Source organism: Schistocerca serialis, chromosome 5, assembly GCF_023864345.2.
Source record: "Schistocerca serialis cubense isolate TAMUIC-IGC-003099 chromosome 5, iqSchSeri2.2, whole genome shotgun sequence".
Taxonomy (NCBI): domain Eukaryota; kingdom Metazoa; phylum Arthropoda; class Insecta; order Orthoptera; family Acrididae; genus Schistocerca; species Schistocerca serialis.
Genome location: NC_064642.1, coordinates 320,195,151 through 320,216,349, shown reverse-complemented (window position 1 = coordinate 320,216,349; position 21,199 = coordinate 320,195,151). Strand labels below are relative to the sequence as shown.

The following is a 21,199-nucleotide window of genomic DNA, read 5'->3' as shown; positions in this document are numbered from 1 at the left end:
GAGACTTGGTGATTGTTTCAAAAGCTATCTGAGTAAGAAATATTTGGTATTATGGATTCGCTCTTGGAAAATTCTTCTCAAAACCCAATCGTGAGGTGCTGGAGGTTTTTCCATCCACCGATCCCAGATTGGTGCGTGACATCATATTGTTGAACAGTCATTGACATCCACATTCGCTGTTTGGAGCTAACAAACGTGGTGTAGCATGGCAAGGTATGTGGGCTTGTTCACTGAGCTCTTCAAGAAATAAGGTCGAGATATGACATGACTGAGTGCATGCTGAATTACCGACAGGCGACCTTTGACCGGAAGAGGATAGGCGAGTAGCTTAGCGAGGTGACAGCAGACGGCATTGTCGCTGGCCAGCTACCCTGTGCGGGCGGATCAGCACTGACGAAAGCGAGCACCGGGCCAGCACGGCCACTGGAATTCGCAGAATTTTATCGTACGAGACCGTATCCAAGGACTTTAAATTTCTTGGGAAAGCACAGACGGGAGTCACAGCGCACTTGCGGCAACCAACGTTAACTCGTCCGCCATACTGACGGTGGTTAAAACAATGGGAGGAGTCAATCTATCGATTACCTATGTGGAAAGTGAACTGCCTTATTTGGTGAAACGTGAAATTTTTCTTTGCAATTTGTTTAACGAAATATAAATTAACCATGCCGAAAGTGTGTTTAGCGTTTAATTGCACGACTTGATATGACAGGAGCTAATGTTGAAATGGGCAAAGAATTTGAAACGTAACAAATTGTTTCGAGCTACATCTGTTGAGATTACTTTGAAGAGAAGCATATGTACGACGTAAATGTTCAGAGGCGCCTTATGTTCAAGGCAATCCCAACTGTCTTTAATTTATCGCGACATTAAAAAAAAAAGTTGCAATCGCACAGTCAGGACTCAGAAAGCGAACTTTCGACAGTTTCCTGCATAACCCTCTTAATGAGTCATCAGTAGCACATAGTAAGTCTGCTACTTATACTGCTTTTACATATTTTCTTTCAAGCATAAATACCTCTTGCGTTAGTTAACCACAACGCACTTCGAAATTTCGTCTTGCTGTTTTATGTAAATCGAACAGTTTATCCATATTCCGATTAAAACTTTCCGTTTTCATGCCAGTGTACACAGAAATCGCGGCCGTTTGCTGTTTTCGAAAAAAAAAAAAAATAAAGTTAGCATGAGCTACGTATTTGAAGTTAGTTGAGGTCAGTTTCAAGGAGGGTTGACAGCAGTCGAGGACCTTGACTGCAGATAAAATGGTGGACAGGAATTCAGTTTGCTTCAGATATGGCGGACGTATAGCCGTTCTATGACATTTATGGCCTGTCGGAGTGGCCGAGCGGTTCTGGCGCTACAGTCTGGAACCGCGCGGTCGTTACGGTCGCAGGTTCGAAGCCTGCCTCGGGCATGGATGTGTGTGATGTCCTTAGGTTAGTTAGGTTTCAGTAGTTCTAAGTTCTAGGGGACTGATTACCTGAGAAGTTAAGTCCCATAGTGCTCAGAGCCATTTGAACCATTTTTGACATTTATGTCGTATCAGCACAGACACAAACAAGGAAGGAGAGTAGTTGCGATGGTGTTTGGCAAGAATCCAAAATAATCTGTACAAAACACTTTCAAATTAATATAAAACTTTATTTCTACTAAGGGAAAACACAATACGTAACTTCCTACGCTTCATGGACTTCCTATATGCAATTGCACTGACAATTACTACTCGCAAAATGCAGGTTAAGTAACTTCTTCCTGTTACTCAACTCTGCGACTCAACTGGGCCGACCAGCGATGGGCGTCTGGTTAAATCAGCGTTGACAGGGGACGCTGAACTTTTTGTTCCTGGAGATGTGGTGCTGCCTGCTCTTTCCGTTGGCACCGGGGTTCACCTTCTTGATGCCGTTTTGCGGCGCTGTGCTGTTCGTTGTGCAGTGGATGCTTTAGGACTGCACATCCTCTCCCCTTCCCCCCCCCCCCCCCTCGCCCCCCTTAGACTGCCGCACCGTTGTCATGTAGGGAGCTATCTTACAACAACTTGGAGGGAGGAAGGAAGCTGGGTGGCATTAGAAGCTGGAAGCCACAACTGGGACTGATGCTGAGCCCTCGGTCACGCCCTGTGCTGCGAGCAGAACGCCGGTCTGAAAACCCCTGGAAGGGCGCCCACCCTCTTCCTGAGTTGGTGCAACAAAACGGAGAGGGCCCGATGACGACGACGTCGACGACGACGGCGCCTGGTCTGCATCTGGCGCTGGGCATTTGAAATGCTGCGGTGGCGAAGGCGAGGTGTGCAGCTCCACTGGTTCCGCAGGCGGTGCCCAACAGACCGCTGGGGGCGGCCGCACCGGTTGCAAAATGCCGGTAGATGCGAATCAGAGGCCCAATTCTGTATCCTTCGGCCGCTCTGCCGATCGGTTTGGCAGGCGAGCGTACCAAGCGCCTTGTTATCGAAGGAGGGCCTCTCACATTTTTCAGTAAGCATTTTGGAAACGATGCTGCATAGTTCTAGCGAACCGAGACACTGTTGTCAATTACCCTCGCGCCAAGCAATCAGAAGCAAGCAGCCATAGATCTGCGCATGCACAATGTAGCGCGCACGGAGCCACAAACCTGAAGCAGCCAGCAGCTGACATAGGCACACTATTCTTTGCAGTGCCTAAAAGTGTGTTTAGCGCATGTAGTACTGCTCAGATTTGCCTCGCCATGTGTTTCCATGCATGAATAATAACGGTAGGGTATTCGATTGTGTTCTGGAAATTGTCATAGTTACTGTACTACGTCATTTTATTCATATTCACACTGACATCTTGTTTTGGACTTCACATTTCGAAACACCCCGAAAAATTGTTTAAGAGAGTGTCAAAGAACAAGAAGATGCATAGAATGTGGTTGTAACTCGCCCCTAGAGATCCAAATGATGAAGTAGCCTACTCTCCTATACGATACATCAACGATTTGGATCTTAGAAACAAAATTTAAAAAACGCCTTTTCACGTGCATGTGACGAATGCAGATGTTAAAGTTCGTCGAAGTTTATAACATGCATCTGATGAATCAAAATGTTTCACATATGGTGGTACAGTCTAAAAATATTATGGTGCGGATCTTTCACCTCCGTCTGTTGTTAACGATTCGACCACAGGTAAATATTTGTGACAAGCAAGAATATAAAGATGATTGCTACTAGTTTCATTCGGAATAATTTAAGTTGTGCTCTTAGATTCCTGTCTAACGACACGTTTGGAAATCGCTACGTATTCGGAAAGAAATGGTGAATGATTTGTGACAAGGAAAATATAAATGTCACTGTCGGTTGTTTCACGCACAGCAATTTCATCTGTAGCAATTCCATCTTTCATTTTTTAAACATAAAAAATTCACAAAACCGAAGATACTCATTACTGGGAAAGCATGCTCTGACATGTAAATAACAACGAATATTGCAGAAAAATACTTAACTTTCACGAATAACAAGATGCGAACGTACGACCTTTGGCACTACAGTCTCTGGCCTTAACCACTCTTTTTTTTTTAATTTGTCAAGTTGGTTTATTTGTCACCACTGATTACAATACAATACCACGTATTACAATCTTTCAGTAGTGCAAAACATACATATGAACTGTATCATGGTCAAAATATAACTAATTCCGGTATCAATATTCGATTATTTATATATTACTCATTTTGTCTCTATGAATAATCATAAACGTCTCATGGCACGTAAAGTCTTCGGGCTCCTCGTTGCATTGACCGTCGCCATGGTGAAGATTCAGAACGGTGCAGGAGAATCTCGCGTGAAGAACAATCGTTAGCTTGTGTATCAGTTGTCCTTCCGAGCTACAGCTGTAAAAATGTTTCCTCTGGACCGGATTCGAACCGGCGACCTATGGATTACTGCTTATAGAGCCTCTACATTCCTCAATCCATCTAAATTCTTCGAGTCTTAGTTCGATTTTAATTTTTTTCTAAGTACTTTGTCATTTTCGTTTGTAATTACTTGCAGTGTCACCTGACCAGCGTGTGAGGAATGACGTTTCAGGATTCTGCTGAGGCCTTCACGGCTGCGGTACCGACCTCGCGGTCCAAGAAGTCCCCACTGCAATTCACCCACAGCAGCTATCCCCTGCTTGTTGCCACCACCCCTACACACTTCACATCAATAAACTGAGCAGCTACATGTTTCTTATCCTACACCCGATTTTTGGAAATGGATGTTTAGCAACTACAGATGCATTTCTCTCCTAAGTGTACCTTATAAAGTTCTGTCTTTTATAATACTTGAAAAACTTGAGCCATTTGCAAAAGATATTCTAGGAGAGTACGAGGTAGACTTCCAGGAAGGACGATCGACCATCGATCAAATTTTCAACATGCGGCAAATCTGGGAAAAGTGCTGGTGACGTTCATGGTCTTCTCAAAGGTCAAGGTTTGCACAGTGGAGACAATAGCCAAAGTCAAATACCAAGGGGAGCTGTCCGAGGTATTCCCTATCAGAGCGGGTGTGAAACAAGGTGATGTTATTCCACCACTGTTCTTTAACCTGGTCCTAGAGAAAGTAATCCGAGAAACGAAAAGAGAAAACAAAGGGGTGACGCTAAATAGTAGGATAGATTTATTGGGTTACGCAGACGACATCGCAGTTCTAGTAGAATCAGAGGAAGAGATAGCGGAAACTGTAGAGGACCTAGTGCAAAATGCAAGTAAGATCGGGTTACTAATTAATGCGGAAAAGACCGAGGTAATGGAGGTATCAAGAGAAGCTGCAAATGAAATTCCATTATGGAAATTTGCTGAAGAGGAAAACTTCAAATACCTCGGTACATGGTTCAACAGGCAAAATAATTTAAAACAGGAAATAAACCAGCATATTGTGAACTAGTCTAAAACTTATTTCAGTCCAAAGCAGATAATGTCATCCAAGAATCTGTCAATTAAGACCAGACTTAAACCATATAATGCCGTGATAGTGCCAGTATTATTGTATGGGACAGAAACCCTAAGCACAACAAAGAAGAATGAAGAAAACTTGTTGGTCTCCGAAAGAAAAATTATGAGAAGGATCTTTGGACCTGTCGAGGAAGGGAGCTCGTGGAGACGTAGAAAAAACCAAGAACTGTACGAGCTGATGAGGCAATCGAACATCGATCAAAAACTGAAAGCACGGAGAATAAGCTTGGCAGGCCACATTACAAGGAGGCCAGAAACCTTTCAGGCAAAAGCCGTACTTATGGAAGACCTGATGGAACCTGTCCAACTGGAAGACCCAAGAAGAGATGGTAGGATGAGCTACAGAAAGACCTTAGCCAGCTAGGAATCCGTGACAACTGGATCCAAAATGCACACGATCTATGGAGGAGCATGATCTACAGTATCCTCGATCGCCGATTTGATGATGATGATGTTTAGCATATTTCAGAATTGTAGTTTGTGATCTTTTAATGAGAGTGTGCGAAAATACTCTTTTTCGATATACATTTGGAATTCCAGTAGGCTGCCATCTCCTTTCTTGTTATTAATGTAATTGACGTAATTCCTGAAAAGCCACATTATGGCGTTGTTTTTCATGTAGGGGTAAGCTACCTGATCTGGAACTAACAAGTCGGAGATTTCTACATATTTATTATCAGTTCGTTTAAACAAAGCTGTTTTTCTTTTGATGTCCTTCCATATATCTAAATAGCGACCACATGTAAATCTGTGTGAGAGCTTGTCCACAAGAAGGCATTTTGATATATATTTGTGACACATAAACCAATAGCATTAAGTCTCTCATTTGTACTTATCACATTACTGACGACTCTGTACCAGGAGTCCTTAACTTCACTTGATAAAACATTTGTGGCTGCCTTCCAATTCTTATCTGGATATTTCTGTTCAATTTTGTTCTGTTTCATATTCTGTATTATCACTTTTACAATCGGATGGTTGTTTGCATCTAACTGGGCCAAAACAATCGAATGGTTGTATGCATCTGACTGGGCCACGACAATCACAACGCAAAAAGTGCTCTATTTCTGCCAATTTTAATAGACAGGGACGGAGGCGGACTTCGTTGCAGAAGAATGCGAACGTTAAGTCGTAAATACATTAGATTTTGAAAGGTTTTACTAGCAGGCTTCACAAAATTCCTTTCCATTGTTACTTAAAAGTTGTAAACGTGTTTCGGCAATTAATAACTAAACCATTTGTGGGAAAAAGTATGCAAAGTCACTAGCAATTCCAGTAGAGCTGACATCTTGAAATTTAATGCTTTTTAAACTCTTAATCACATAAAAGTAACAGAAAATGTTCTTGATTTTATAATCATTCACAGTTAAAACAATACATACCATATTTCTAACAAAGAAAAACAGTCTATTACGAACTAACTTTCCACTCAGATTCATCCTAGTTATTATTCAGTAAAATAATCACTAAATCCAAAACTAAAACCTCTCACTGTTTCTAAAATAACAAATTTTAGCTGTAAAGAAATCACACTGAACCGAACGAGTGGCCATACGAAAACTAACCATCTTTCTGCACAGTTGTCGAAATATCGGCGCGCGGGCCGATAAGTAACAGCCCACAGAAGCTTACAGAATAGCAACTGCGGCTAACAAACCGAAATTGACGTCAGTACCGGGGCTAACCTACTGCACCGATCGGTATGAACAATACAGACTAGAGCACCAGGGTCAGAAAATCCGTGGAAGAATCTCGCAATCGACAAGCACCTGCCTGGTTCTAATGGCGGCGCAGCACCCCAGCAGGACCTTCAATTAAGTACATGCAAACGCCCAGATTTCGAAGAATCGTTCCTCTCTCCCAGTGTGTGGGAGACCAAAAACTCTGAAAAGAATGGGATCATTAGGCGCAAAGGAATACAAGCGGAGCGTGGGAGGCCCCACATGATGCGGTGGGTGCAGCAACTGGAGCAGTGAGTGGTTGCGGCGAGCATGTATAAGATCCACTGACGACGGACGCTCATGGGCCGGGTGTGGTCTTTTGGCAGGAGGACAGCTGCACTTGTTCCTGTATGTGGGAGGTACATAGTTTGTTCATCTGTTGCTTGAATGTGCGAATAAATCTTTCAGCTTCACTGTTCGACTGAGGATGAAATGGGGCACTAGTAAGATGAGTGATACCATTGGCTATGCAAAAACCTGAGCAATAAACTGTGGTCCTCTGCCTGTAACCAACACTTCAGGCAAACCTTCTAAACAAAAAAAATAGATCAAAGGTTTGAATGGTACTACGTGACATAGTCGAGTATATGGGCACTGCAAACGGATAATTGCTAAAAGAGTCCACCACAAGAAGCCAACGTGTGTTCCAAAAGGGACCAGCAAAGTCAATATGCACTCGCTGCCACTGCGATTGAGATTGTGGCCAAGCTGAAAACATTTGCGGCGAGGCTGCACAAGTGCGACATTGTCACATCATCTGTTCAACGTGGGCATCCATGCCTTGCCAAGTACAGTGTCGACGTGCTAAATGTTTCGCGAGCTCAATTCCCCAATGTCCTTGGTGGAACAATCGCAACACATCATTTTGCAATACTTTAGGAACAAGCACACACGACTGTCCAGAGTCATTTTGGAATAAAATCACACCATGCTGGGTGAAGAGGTTATGTCGATGAGAAAAATATTGGCACATAAAAGAATTCTGAATCTTTTTCACTGAACGGCGCCAAGCAGTACGGATGTAGTACAAAAAAAGGTTCAAGTAAGGGTCTGCTTCTGTGGCCTGTACAATTTACCTATAGTGCAGAGGAAAAGTATGTAGAAGTTCAGTGCCCTGCGCATCGATCCGACAAGATGCGGTAGCAGCATCGAATTCAGAATCAGGGCCAGCAGGAAGGCAAGAAAGGGCGTCAGCATTTGCATGCTTCGACATGGGCCGGAACAATATTTCGTGCTGATACTGCGACAGTAACGATGGATGAAACAAAGACTGAAGTGGTTTATGGTCCGTCACTAAGTAAAACATTCGACCAACAAGATATTGGTGAAATTTTGTCATACCATAGATAACAGGGAACTCTTCTTTCTCGATTTAGAAATAGTTATATTGAGTATTGGTCAATAATTTGGAAGCGAAAGCAATCGGCCTGTCCTGTGAACCAGATGGGCGCGAGACACAGCTCAGATTCTGTTCAATGAAGCATTCACTGCCAAAACAACAGGCTTAGCAAGATCGGAATGAACGAGGCATCCATCCCTCAACAAGGTGTTTGTAAGTTTTTGGAATGCATCCTGGCACTCTTTGGTCCAAACAAAAGGCACATTCTTCCGACACAACGATGCAATGGAGCCGCGATCTGGGCTGCGTTGGGTATAAACTGGATGTAATATGTCAACTTCCAAGAACTGACAGCAATTCCGTCATGTTCCATGGGGCAGGGAGATCCCAGATGGTCAGCATATGTGAGTGAACGGGGTGAACCCTTGGCTATTAAGAACATGGCATAAGTACTGAATTTCAGTCTAAAAAAAAGGCACATTTGTCCAGGTGAGATTTCAAACCAGGAGCTGAAAGTACTTGAAAAAGCGTACGAATGTTACTGATATGTTCCTCCGGTGTACATCCTGACACCAAAACATCGTCCGAGTAATTTGAACACAATGGAACTTTTGAAATAAGATATTCTAAATGGCGTTGGAATGCGACAGGCGTGGATGCTCCGCCAAAGAGTAAGCAAAAAGATTTGAGCAACCCTAAATGTGTGTTAACCACAAAAATTTTCTGAGATTCCTCATCCCCCACACATCACATAGATCAATCTCTAATAAATAGCGGCCTGCACCATGCCTGTCTATTAATTCCTCAGGACGAGGCTGTGGATAAGTTTGTGGAATCACAGTGGATTTAAAGTCAACACAAAGACAATGTCTTCCAGAAGGCTTTGGTAAGATGACTAAGGGACAAGCCCATTGACTAGCCTGGATAAGAGCAACAACACTATCGTCGTGCCATTCTTTAAGTTCCTAAAAGCATGAGACCTGGGACGCACCCACAAAAAACTTGGGTTGCGCATTGTCCTTCAGTGTCATGTGTGCTACAGAATTATGTACTGTGCCAAGTCAATCAGAAATTAAATCAGGAAACTCTACAATCGAATAACATTGCCTTTTGGGTTGAAAGCAGAGGCATCGACATCGAGGCCCTTAGAAACGGAGCACAAGTTCATATTAGGGAAGGTTGGAGAAGGAAAGTGGCCGCGCCCTTTGAAGGAACCACCGTGGTATTTGCCTTAAGCGATTTAGGAAATTCATGAAAAACCTAAATCTGAATGGCTGGACGTGAGTTTGAACCGTTGTCCTCCCAAATGCGATTCCAGTGTGCAAACCACGTGTGGAAAAGCAAACACATGCGTTGATACTGGTTTACTCTGGCCATGGTGTGGTGGCCCGTTCGCGAGCGGTGGTCTGTTACAAAGCCATACCTGTTCGTCACTTTGCATTACTCTGCAGATGGGAGCTACCTCAACGTTTTCCACGGCACTATCACATGAGTCCTGACGTTCAATAATTTGTAAGGCTCGTTTGATAGTAGGGTCAGAATGTTTAAGGATTTGTTCATGAATTCTACCGTCTGGCACATTGTGTGTAATTGTATCATGAATCATTGCGTCACTGTAGTACTGTCAACAGCTACACTGACAACGACACTGTCGTGTCAAACTCTGAAGTTCTGTGACCCACTGACGGTGTGTCTGTGCCGGCCGGTGTGGCCGTGCGGTTCTAGGCGCTTCAGTCTGGAACCGCGTGACCACTACGGTCGCCGGTTCGAATCCTGCACGGGCATGGATGTGTGTGATGTCTTTAGGTTAGTTAGGTTTAAGTAGTTCTAAGTTCTAGGGGACTGATGACCACAGATGTTAAGTCCCATAGTGCTCAGAGCCATTTGAACGATTTGAACCATTTTTTTTTTTGGTGTGTCTGTTCTGGCTTTTTCCGCAAGCGAAAGAACTTGTAATGAGCTGCAGCAACCTGTACCTGATCCTCGTAATACTTAGTGAGGGTGGAAACTAGCTCTTCAAAAATTATCAACACCGGCCTACTAGTCAGGAATAACTCCTGTTGCGGCCGTTGCCAAAAAATAAGAAAGTTTCATACTACATTGCACTTGTGTAGCACAATGAGCAGCGAAATGAGCACAGTACTCATTCCATTCCTCTTTGTTCATCGAAAGCTCGGAATGGTGGAATACTGGTAGGCTGTGATGTGAATGTGGCTGGCTGTTGTGGCGGAGTTGATGCAGCAGCGGCTTGTGCATTAGTGCTGAACCGCCCTTAACAACTGCGACATTTGGTGGTTCTGAAACTAAATAAACTGCATTACATCAAAGCCAGCAGCAACCAGAGGCGTAGGTGCAGGTGGCGTAGGAGGCAGGTTAGAGCTCATTTTAAAGGGAGGAACGCCACAACAAAGTAATTATACACAATTAGCGAAAGCGTTGGTGCTAGTCTGCAATAAAGAACACAAGTAGCAGCAATGCACCTCTGAAAGAAAAGAGAGAAATATTAGTGGTGCGATGTGACAAAGCGGTGTAGACTGATGGCAGCGATGATTCTGTAATCCTTGTCGCCAGATGTTGTGTCAGCTGCTGTGGGAGTCAGCACAGACACAAACAGGGAAGGGGAGAAGTTGCGTTGGCCGGTGACGGGAATCCAAAACCATCTATACAAAACACTTTCAAATTAATAGAAAACTTTATTACTAGTAAGGGTAGAAACAATAAATTACTGCCTGTGCTTCCTATATGCAACTACATTCACAGTCTATCACTACTCTCAGTAACGTCTTCCTATTGCTTTGTGCTGATGCTCGCGAAGTCTGCGACCGACCTGGGCTTACCACCGATGGGCGGCTGGTTAAATCAGCGTTGACAGGGAGCGCTGAACTCTGTGTTTCTGGAGGTGTGGTGCTGCTCGCTCTTTCCATTTGCGCACGGGTCCGCTCCTCCTCGATGCCGTTTTGCCGAGCTGTGCTGGTCGTTGTGCAGTCGATGCTTTAGGACTGCACAATTTAAGCTTGCTGACTAAACCTGTTGGCTACCGCTTGGTGCTGCCAGAGGCTGTCACCAATTCACTTAAGTAGAAAGTCACGATACCGTAACTGCTGCAGGTAGTATAGCAGAAAAACCGCTCGACCCAGAAACAACAGACACATCGTTCAAAATAAAAGCTCCTTCCACTGGATAGTAAGTAACCAAGTTACAACAAAAATTAAGAGCGCACTTGAGCTTTACTTAGAAAATTAATATCTCTCGTAGAAAAATTGTTACATCTATAAACAAGGTGTCACTCAATGATGGGCAGTGAATGATATATAGCCTGATTAATATTCAAAATTTGCTTTGAATGTAATTAAAGCTAAGTAATTTATTTTAGAGTAAACTAACAACGAATCACAAGAGGAAACTATAGGACACTGCACAGAATAATAATATTAAACATAGTACGTCAATCAAGAAACTGGAACATGCATGTTTCCTACAATTAATTAGTTTTTAAGTCATAAGTATAAAAATTTACATTTCAGTAAGAACTAGTAGCCAACGACAGTAGAAGTGTGTGAATTCCTAAGAGATCAAACTGCTGAGGTCATCGGTCCCTAGACTTACACACTACTTAAACTAACTTATGCTAAGAACAACACACACACCTATGCCCGAGGGAGGACTCAAACCTCCGGCGGTAGGGGCCGCGCAATCCTTGACATGGCGCCACAAACCGCGCGGCCACTCCGCCCGGCGCCAGTAGACAGATCAGGATAAATATTTTGGTTATAAATGAATTAATGCTTAGTCTTAATAATTTCGTTAAAATTAATCGGATTATAGTAACTTATGATAAGAGAAATTAACAAATGATTGCTGAAGCCAAACAATAAATACAAACACAATCGCGACTCGCGTCAGTGAATGCGACGCGCAATGTGGTGGCAATAGTCCTAATGATTGTTGCAAGAAGTGCTCTTTAACCTCGTTTTTCTCTACTTCGGCAGTAAGAGAATGGGATTTAGGCGCAGACTGGGGATGCGGGTGCACAGGGAACAGTGTGTGATCCAGGGTTTAACTTCGTGCGATTTGCGTGTTGATTGAGTCGGAAAGTTTGCGGGACTGTGATTGGAAAGCCGCAGCGTTGATCTTTGTTCGATTCGGTGCGGACGCACAAGTTTCAGACATAGTAAAAATCTACGTGCAGCGGCACAGAAATTTCAATTATTAGTGTGACATGTCCGGCTGCACAAAGCATAATTTTGTGCAGTGGCACCGAAATTTAGCGATTTAGAATGAACAGTCGGAACTCTGAACATCAATGGTTAGTTGGTGATGGTCTACAGGTAAGTTTATAGTGCTGAAATCTAAGGAATTATTTGGGGAAACACTGCAGCGTAACTCTGAAAGGTAGCCCCACTATTGCGCAATACTGCGCACGACTAGTTGTTCATGTGACCACTCGGTGCAATAGCTGTGCCGATATTTATTGCCGCATTCCATTTATCGAACGGAATATCAAACAATTTCTCGTAAATCGCCCATATTTATTGAATATCCACTTCCCACACCTAGTGTAATTCTCTTTAATTAAACTGCGATGTCATCAATTCGGAAAACAAATTATAACTGATATTAACTGCTGCTGCGAAAGATGGCCATACAAATAAACGCAAAGCAATATTGTACAGTAGGGGTTAAGTAAATGATGTTGCACTGTGTTAGACAGACTACCCTTGTATTTGGGAGGATGGAGTCCCTAATTGCCATCCAGCCAACTGATTTAGGTTTTCCGTGGTCTCCCTAAATTACTTCAGGCAAATGCCAGGATGGTTCCTGCAATAATACTACCGGCGACTACGTGTCCCATGCCTGTCAAATTTGATTTGCGAGTAAGTACATGCCTGTATGTATGAACTACATTTGTTGTTATGTCCAATATCTCACATGCTCTAGTCGTGAATAGAATAGTAAGAGACCCTACGATATCATTTAGCTTGTGTTTTACTTCGATTCATCGACAGTTGACGCAAATGTAGATGAGATGGCTTTTGCTGCTTCGGAGGACATTTTTAACAGGTTTTGAGAACGAGTATCTTATTTTCAAAGTGTGACCGCAAAATAACTACTCTAGGCTGAGTAAGTTAACTGAATGAGGAGCATTGTTCATTGTTGTCATCCGCCATCAGTTTCACAGATTTCTTCTCCTGCGGCGATCCTGTCTGTCACATCATGCCAAAAGTTTCACACATACGAAAAATATTTCGTTTTAAAAACAGCCCGCGTAAAGAAATGGCTCTAAGCTCTATGGAACTTAACATCTGAGGTCATCAGACCCCTAGACTTAGAACTACTTAAACCGAACTAACCTAAGGACATCACACATATCCATGCCCGAGGCAGTATTCGAACCTACGACCGTAGCGGTTCCGGACTGAAGCGCCTAGAACCGCTCGGTCACGGAAGCCGGCCCCGCGTAAGGTTTCCTCATTTTAGCGGCTCAGTAACGCCGGTTTGGCTCCCTCCAGCAATGGACGCGTTGTCCACTCGTGGCCATTGAAAGGCTTGCTTCTCAGATAACACCTGTCACCTGTCAAATGGCAGTGGATAATTCACGATGAGCTGACAAGGAAACGCGACGCACACTTGCGGGTCTTGCGGTGAGATAGCAAACAACCAGTGCTTCATTTCCGTAGAAAGCAGCGGCGCCAATGACGCAACGTGTGAAACGTAGGATCGTCTCACTACAGGAATCGACAAACTAGTTAAACTTTTCGACGAAACTTAAAATCGTTAAACTTTTTACTACGTCCTTGGGATTAAGCACTTACCTATGTAACACACACACAGGCTTTCCGAGACACAAGTCTTTGTTTTTAATTTGTTTATTTCCAGATACTACGCATTAAAAATATGGAGTACTCACTTTTTCCAAGTAACTATATGATAATTTTTTACTTGGCATCTGAAAAGACCTCCAGCACCGCTGTATTAATAACACAATGCAATCAAATAATCAGTTTATAACGTGTTACTAATTTCTACAGCACCAGATACTTTTCACTATTAAAGACGAATTTCCGAAAACTAACAGGCGCTATCGGAGGTTCTTGGCGCGGAAAATTTATTGTTGAGGAAAGATATTATGGAACATACCGCATAACGGGACAATGTAGGCAGTATGTCATTAGATTACATTGTCCGGCTCCATAGTTGAGCGGTCAGCGCAGCAGAATGTCATGCGAGGGGCCCGGGTTTGATTCCCGGCCGGCTTGGAGAGTTTCTCCGTTCGGGGACTGAGTGTCGTGTTGTCTGCGTCATCATTTTATCCTCATCTACACGCAACTCGCCGAAGCGCGACATTTAAAAAGACTTGCATCAGACGGACGCTCTGCCCGACGGTAGACCCTAGCTACACGCACATTTTCATTAGATCCCATCGTGCACTCAAGACTGTGAAAGCGTATCTCCTGAAAACGAACTGAAGCTGGGAAGGAGGCGTACAAACAAACGCAGAGTGGTTCCAGTGTCTTGTACATACTGTATTAATATGCCATGTCAGATTATTTATATCTCCTTAGTTTTGCTTGTGCACCGGCAACAGTATCAATGACGAGCGACACAACTTCACTGTAGCAACATACACAGGCAAGCCTCTCCGAAGCTGACGACACTGCGTTGGAAAAAGGAACTATTTCTGGCAAGGCAGAGGGCAGCAGGAGCTTCAATTTGAAGGGATATAAGTACAGATGTGGAGGCACCTGTGCTACGACCACCCAAGGAGTCAGTGCAAACTACTATTCCGAAGGCAAAAGAGAGATTGTCTAACTTCCCGTCGATGGTGTACTCCTTGGAGACAGAGTACAAGATAGGTTTGGGGAAGGATAGGAAGGAACCATCGCATCATTCGTCTTAAGTGATTTAGGGAAGTCGCGCTTTTCCAAACTATGAATCCCATGAACCACGATGTTAACACGACTGTCAAATGATTTTCATATGAAATCGTTTAACACCACAACTATCAGCGAGCCAAATACTACAACAAAAATGGTTCAAATGCCTCTGAGCACTATGGAACTTAACATCTGAGGTCATCAGTCCCCTAGAACTTAGAACTACTTAAACCTAACTAACCTAAGGACATCACACACATCCATGCCCGATGCAAGATTCGAACCTGCGACCGTAGCGGTCGCGCGGTTCCAGACTGAAGCGCCTAGAACCGCACGGCCACACTGGCCGGATGTATTACAACAAGGACGAAAGACGTACTGCATGTAGTTGGTTCTTTGATGCCTAGTCGACATTAGCACGATTCCCGGCGGGGTCAGGGATTTTCTCTGCCTCGTGATGACTGGGTGTTGTGTGATGTCCTTAGGTTCGTTAGGTTTAAGTAGTTCTAAGTTCTAGGGGACTGATGACCATCGCTGTTAAGTCCCATAGTGCTCAGAGCCATTTGACATTAGCACTATATGGGAAGGCGTTTCTGTCCAATGAATATGAAATTTACTGGAATGGTTGGGCTCAACATATTTAACTCTGGAGCAAAGAAAACTTGTTACGCAACGAATAAATTGAGCACGAGCGCTAGTATGTGATGATTTGGGCCATTATACAGAGGAATCGCCAATCGGAACTTGCGACCTAACATCCTGGTCTCTAAAAATGTTTTCTCTCGGCACCAAACTAGACCGATATATGGCCGCTAAATTGTTGGGCTGTTCATTGTTTAAGGGGGCTATCACACACGGTCCCTCTTCGTTCCACTTGAGTTCAAAGTTTCTGCTTCTAACACCTGTGATTATTGGAGTATGGGAAGTGGATATTCAATAACTGTGGGCAATACAGGACAATTTGTTTGATATTCAGTTTAATAAATGGAATTTGGCAATAAATATCGGCAGTACTATTGCAGAATGGCCACATCAACACTAGTCGAGTGTAAGATTTCGCAAGTGTGAGGCTACATTTCAGAGTTATGATATATGATTGATCTTTTCGGCTACACATCCAACACAATGCATCTCAATTGATGATGGTCCATCAATCTGGTATTGTGCATTCGAGCCAAGTGCTCGGTCTTCCTCCTCCAAAATGTTGAACAGGTACGGTGCTTAGCAACAGGGGCTTAAAATATGCTTAGACTCTATACAGAACACTTTGAAATGAGTTCATCCCTTGTAAACACGTCAGGTAGCAAATAGAATCTGTCCCATATATCACATAGTAATGGTGCAATTTGTGTAGGGAACATGCAGTAATGAAGAGCGTTCACGTGGCGATGACTCTTAATCGGTTTCATATAAACATCTGAGAGCACATTACGCACATTTCTTGATATCACCCGCTCAAACACATTAGTAAATTTCTCTTTTCCCAGCGAATCCGTAGTCCTCAAGGCTAATTGTCGTAACATACTGAGCAAGTAAGAGCTCTAGAATATTTTTTCTAATGTGTGGGCGTAGCTGTGTTCTTGAATAAAGCAGAGTTGTCCAGTCACTATTCCACTTTAATAACTTTGAAACAGCAATAACTAAAGCACACACCTTAGCGTTCACGAACATACTTCGCACAATACACTCACTACCACTCCTCAAATCCGCTATTAGAATTACGGCATTGCCTTAATTACGGCATTAGCTTATTCACAGACATCTTACGACTTGAAGTTCAATAACTGAATGACGATGGTTTTATAGTGGTTATTCAGTGACATGCAGCTGTTGCGCTGAAGGCACAAACAGAAGTTTAATATACACTTGGAATAAAGCATTATTTTCATTCAAGCCTATAGGAAGTTTCTACATAACATGGTACTGCTTTTGAAAATCCACCCCACGCACATGTTATAGGATCGAACAGGAATATCATCAAGACACAATTTCTCGCACATATGTCAAACAAAAATCTTTGTATGATGCTCTAAACAGGCTCTTTTTTTCGTAACAAACTCAATTTTGCCAGCTGCAGCAGATCCTTCTCACGGTGGTCTTCCTCCTCCAAAATGTTGAACAGGTACGGTGCTTAGCAACAGGGGCTTAACATATGCGTAGACTCGATACACAACAGTTTTGCTTGGCCCCTGAAAATTAGCTTCGAAAGAACGTACTCTAGTATATTGGACTCACAATGATTTCTTAGTCAGGGAAATTTGTATGATCTGGCTGATAGGTCTACGGTATTTCTACGTGTAAACATGGAATGCACTAACACAGATGACGACTTGGTGGTCCGAATTTATAAAAGACGCCACTGTGTGTTGGGTGGATTACAAGTATAAAAAATGCGAAAAATGTTTCTCGGAAGTGGCGAAACAAAGAAAATAAAAAAAAACACGCTAGGCGTTTTTAATTTCACTTATATTTGACATAAAAGTTTTCTGGGCATGGTACCGCGTCATAATTTGTGTGTAAGTATACAGGACAACGGAGGGCACACTGAGGCACAGAGTGTATCGCAAGCCTACACATACAGACAGATATCTGCACGCCCAATTCTACCAACTCCCAGCGCAGAAGAACTCCGTCATCCGTTCTTTGGCAGTCCGTGCGCAGCGCCTAAGTGATGCTCAAAAGATAACACCTGAGCTTAAAAGGATACGCACAACGTTTCTCGCCAATGGCTACAGCCATAAGTCTATCCACACAGCCTTGTCGACGAAGCCAAGTAAGAAAGGTAAGCAAGAAATAGACGGGAGGGGAGAGGAAGGGATGGACGGGGGGGGGGGGGGGGAGAGGGGGAGAGATGATGTTTGGTTTGTGGGGCGCTCAACTGCGCGGTCATCAGCGCCCGTACAAAGTCCCAATTGTTTCACAATCCAGTCTAGCCACTGTCACGAATGATGATGATGAAATGATGAGGACAACAGAAACACCCAGTCCCCGAGGAGAGAAAACTGGAACAAAGCTTCTGAATATCATGTGGTCTCCCTTGGCGCTCTCAGAGTTCAGCGCGAACTGGATGGTTTTCATGCATTCTTAGAATGAAACTACAAGCCTCGACTGACAACCACAGCAGTTTTACACTGCAGAGCCAAAGAAACTCGTGTTCCTGCCTAATTTCGTGTAGGGCCCCGTGAGCAAGCAGAAGTGCCGCAACACGACGTGGCATGGAGTCGAATAATGTCTGAAGTAGTGCAGTAGGGATCTGACACCATGAATCCTGCAGAGCTCTGTCCATAAATCCGTAAGAGGACGAGGGGGAGGAGATCTCTTCCGAGCAGCACGTTCCAAGGCATCCCAGATATGCTCAATAATATCCATGTCTCGGGAGTTTGGTCGCCAGCGGAAGTGTTTAAACTCAGAAGAGTGTTCCTGGAGCCAATCTGTAGTAATTCTGGACGTGTGGGGTGTCGCATTGTCATGCTGGAATATCCCAAGTCCGTCGGAATGCACAATGGCCATGAATGGATGCAGGCGATCCGACAGGATGATTATGTACATGTCACCTGTCAGAGTCGTATCTAGACGAATCAGGGGTCCCATATCACTCCAACGGCACATGCCCCACACCATTACAGTGTCTCCACCAGCTTGAACAGTTCCCTGCTGATATGTAGGGTCCATGGATTCATGAGGTTGTCTCCATACCCGTACACGTCCATCCGCTCGATACAATTTGAAACTGGACTCTTCCGACCAGGCAACATGTTTGCAATCATCAACGGTCCATTTTCGGTGATGCCGGGCCCAGGCGACGCGTAAAGCTTTGTGTCCTTCAGTCACCAAGCGTACACAAGTGGGCCTTCGGCTCCCAAAACCTATATCGATGATGTTTCGTTGAATGGTTCGCACGCTGACACTATGTGATGGCCCAGCACCGAAATCTGCAGCCATTTGCAGAAGGGTTGCACTTCTGTCACGTTGAACGATTCTCTTCAGTCGTTGGTCCCGTTCTTGTGGGATCTTTATCCGGCCGCAGCGATGTCAGAAATTTGATGTTCCACCGGATTCCAGATATTCACGGTACACTAGTGAAATGGTCGTACGGGAAAATCTCGTCTTCATCGCTACGTCGGAGATGCTGTGTCCCATCGCTCATGCACCGACCATAATACCACGTTAAAACTCATTTAAATCTTGATAACCTGCCATTTCAGTAGCAGTAAGCGATCTAACAACTGCCCCAAACACTTGTTGCTTTATATAGGCGTTGCCGACGGCAGCGCCGTATTCTGCCTGTTTTTACATATCTATGTATTTCAATACTCATGCCTGTTCCAGTTTCTTTGGCGCTTTAGTGTATAAAATACATTCCCAAGCAGTAAATAACGTCCTGAGACTTTCAGCATGATGAAACTGAGGTGTCTGCCGATCTCCAGTCGTGGCGAGAGGCAGATGAATTTAGCATATAAATGGAAGGAAGCAAGCCAGATGGCTTGTAACATTTGAGTATAGCTGCGTAATCCAGCAGTATTAACAATAATTAAATATTACAAAATACAAGTATTTGCGTGACATTTCCACGTGTGTGCCAGTTGTAATTCGTGTATTTTATTAGGAGAAATTAGATTTCGGCCCACCAGTCTACGACAGTCAGTCGTATCATTCTGCACGTCCTTCCCTACGTTATCCCACTGCTTGTGGGGCCTGTTCCAGAAGCTTTGCGACTGACTCTCAGCTCTGATTCACCGCGCAAGTCTCTCGCCTCAAGCTTTAATCGTGCCGTAATTAAAAGTGAGTCGACGTGCAGGCGCCTCTGACGTGGTCGGGCGGCGCGCGGCACCAGGGAGAGCATGCGGCGAGAGGGCTGCACGCCAGCTGGCTCGCTCCCTCGCATTGTCCCCGAACCACGCTCCCGAGGAATCTCGACCCGGCCGTTTCGTTTTGTGTCCCGTAACTGAATACGAAGGCGCCGGGAATAATTTCGGGTATGGCCCAGTAAAAGCGTGACAGTGTCACTACACGATCCACGTAGGAGCCTTACGAGGATGGGTCAGACCACGCGTCTACATCTGTATCTGCATACGTACTCCACAAGCCACCGTACGGTGCATGGCGGAGGGCACCGTGTACCGCTATTACTCATTCCCTTTCCTGTTCCGCTTCTAAATGGAGCGAGCGAAAAACGATTGTTTATGTGCCTTCTTACGAACTGTTGTGTACTGAGATACCACAAAAAGAGTCTGCGACAGTTGGTACCAGAAGTACCGTAGACATCAGGATTATCGCTGCACGTAAACCAGTCACGCTGCCATCTAGAATCACGCCCCCTGGAGCGGCAAGTTATAAGTCAGTCCGAGTGTCGCTAGGGAATTCCTGCAGAGCGTTCGTAGTGTCTTCAAATATTCAAGTAGTCGAGTGAAATAGAAACAGCGGCCGATACACAGACAGAGATTAGACTTCAGTATAAACAGAACAGTGAATAGAATTACTGAGTATGGACAGAGACCGCGTGCCTAGAGATTTAACTGAGTACTGTTACTTTGCCGGCCGGATTGGCCGAGCGGTTCTAGGCGCCACAGTCTGGAACCGCGCGACCGCTACGGTCGCAGGTTCGAATCCTGCCTCGGGCATGGATGTGTGTGATGTCCTTAGGTTAGTTAGGTTTAAGTAGTTCTAAGTTCTAGGGGACTGATGACCTCAGAAGTTAAGTCCCATAGTGTTCTGAACCATTTGAACCATTTTTTGAACTGTTAGTTTGAAATTGTTCATCTAATAGTACATCAACACTGAAGATTAATTTTCTTCCGACTTTAATTCAGAGAACATTATTTAGTTTGTGTTCATAGAATCGTAGTGAACGCAGGACGGGTAGGCTATACCTGTATTCTACAACTTCTGTAACCGGGGTTACCAAAGTTGAGTGATATATTTTGCTAATAATAATCCTGTGTTACTTTCGTTGTGTGTGTGCTGCCCTAGAAACCATGAGTAAGAGCGGTCCTTTCACGATTCCCTGGGGCACTCCTGGCGATATCCTTGTTTTTGATTAACACTCACCATCCAATACTACGTACTGAGTTCTATTACTGACAACCCGTTGCAGATGTAACTGAGGAGGAAAGCCCTTGCCAACTGGAGAGGTGGTCCGGATATGGCCAGCGTTAATTACATTCAACTTCCGTGCGCATGTGTTCGAATGACAATTGGTGCAACTTTTTTTATTCCTGGGCAAAATAATGAAAGCTGTTGCCAATACAGCATATTGCTATTTTAAATGAAACTGCTTCCACCTCAGGAAAGTATAAGAATCCAAAGAAAAATTCAAA

The 21,199-nt window shown here is 44.1% G+C and overlaps 1 protein-coding gene across 1 annotated transcript in view; it reads right to left on the bottom strand.

The window, feature by feature from the left end:
• The window catches only part of LOC126481922 (uncharacterized), a 45,401-nt gene extending 25,634 nt beyond the window's left edge, over positions 1-19,767 (bottom strand). The window contains exon 1 of the mRNA XM_050105882.1: positions 19,556-19,767. Within this exon, the coding sequence (XP_049961839.1) occupies positions 19,556-19,767 (212 nt within the window). The remainder of the gene's footprint in view (positions 1-19,555) is intronic.
• Positions 19,768-21,199: the final 1,432 nt, after the last annotated feature.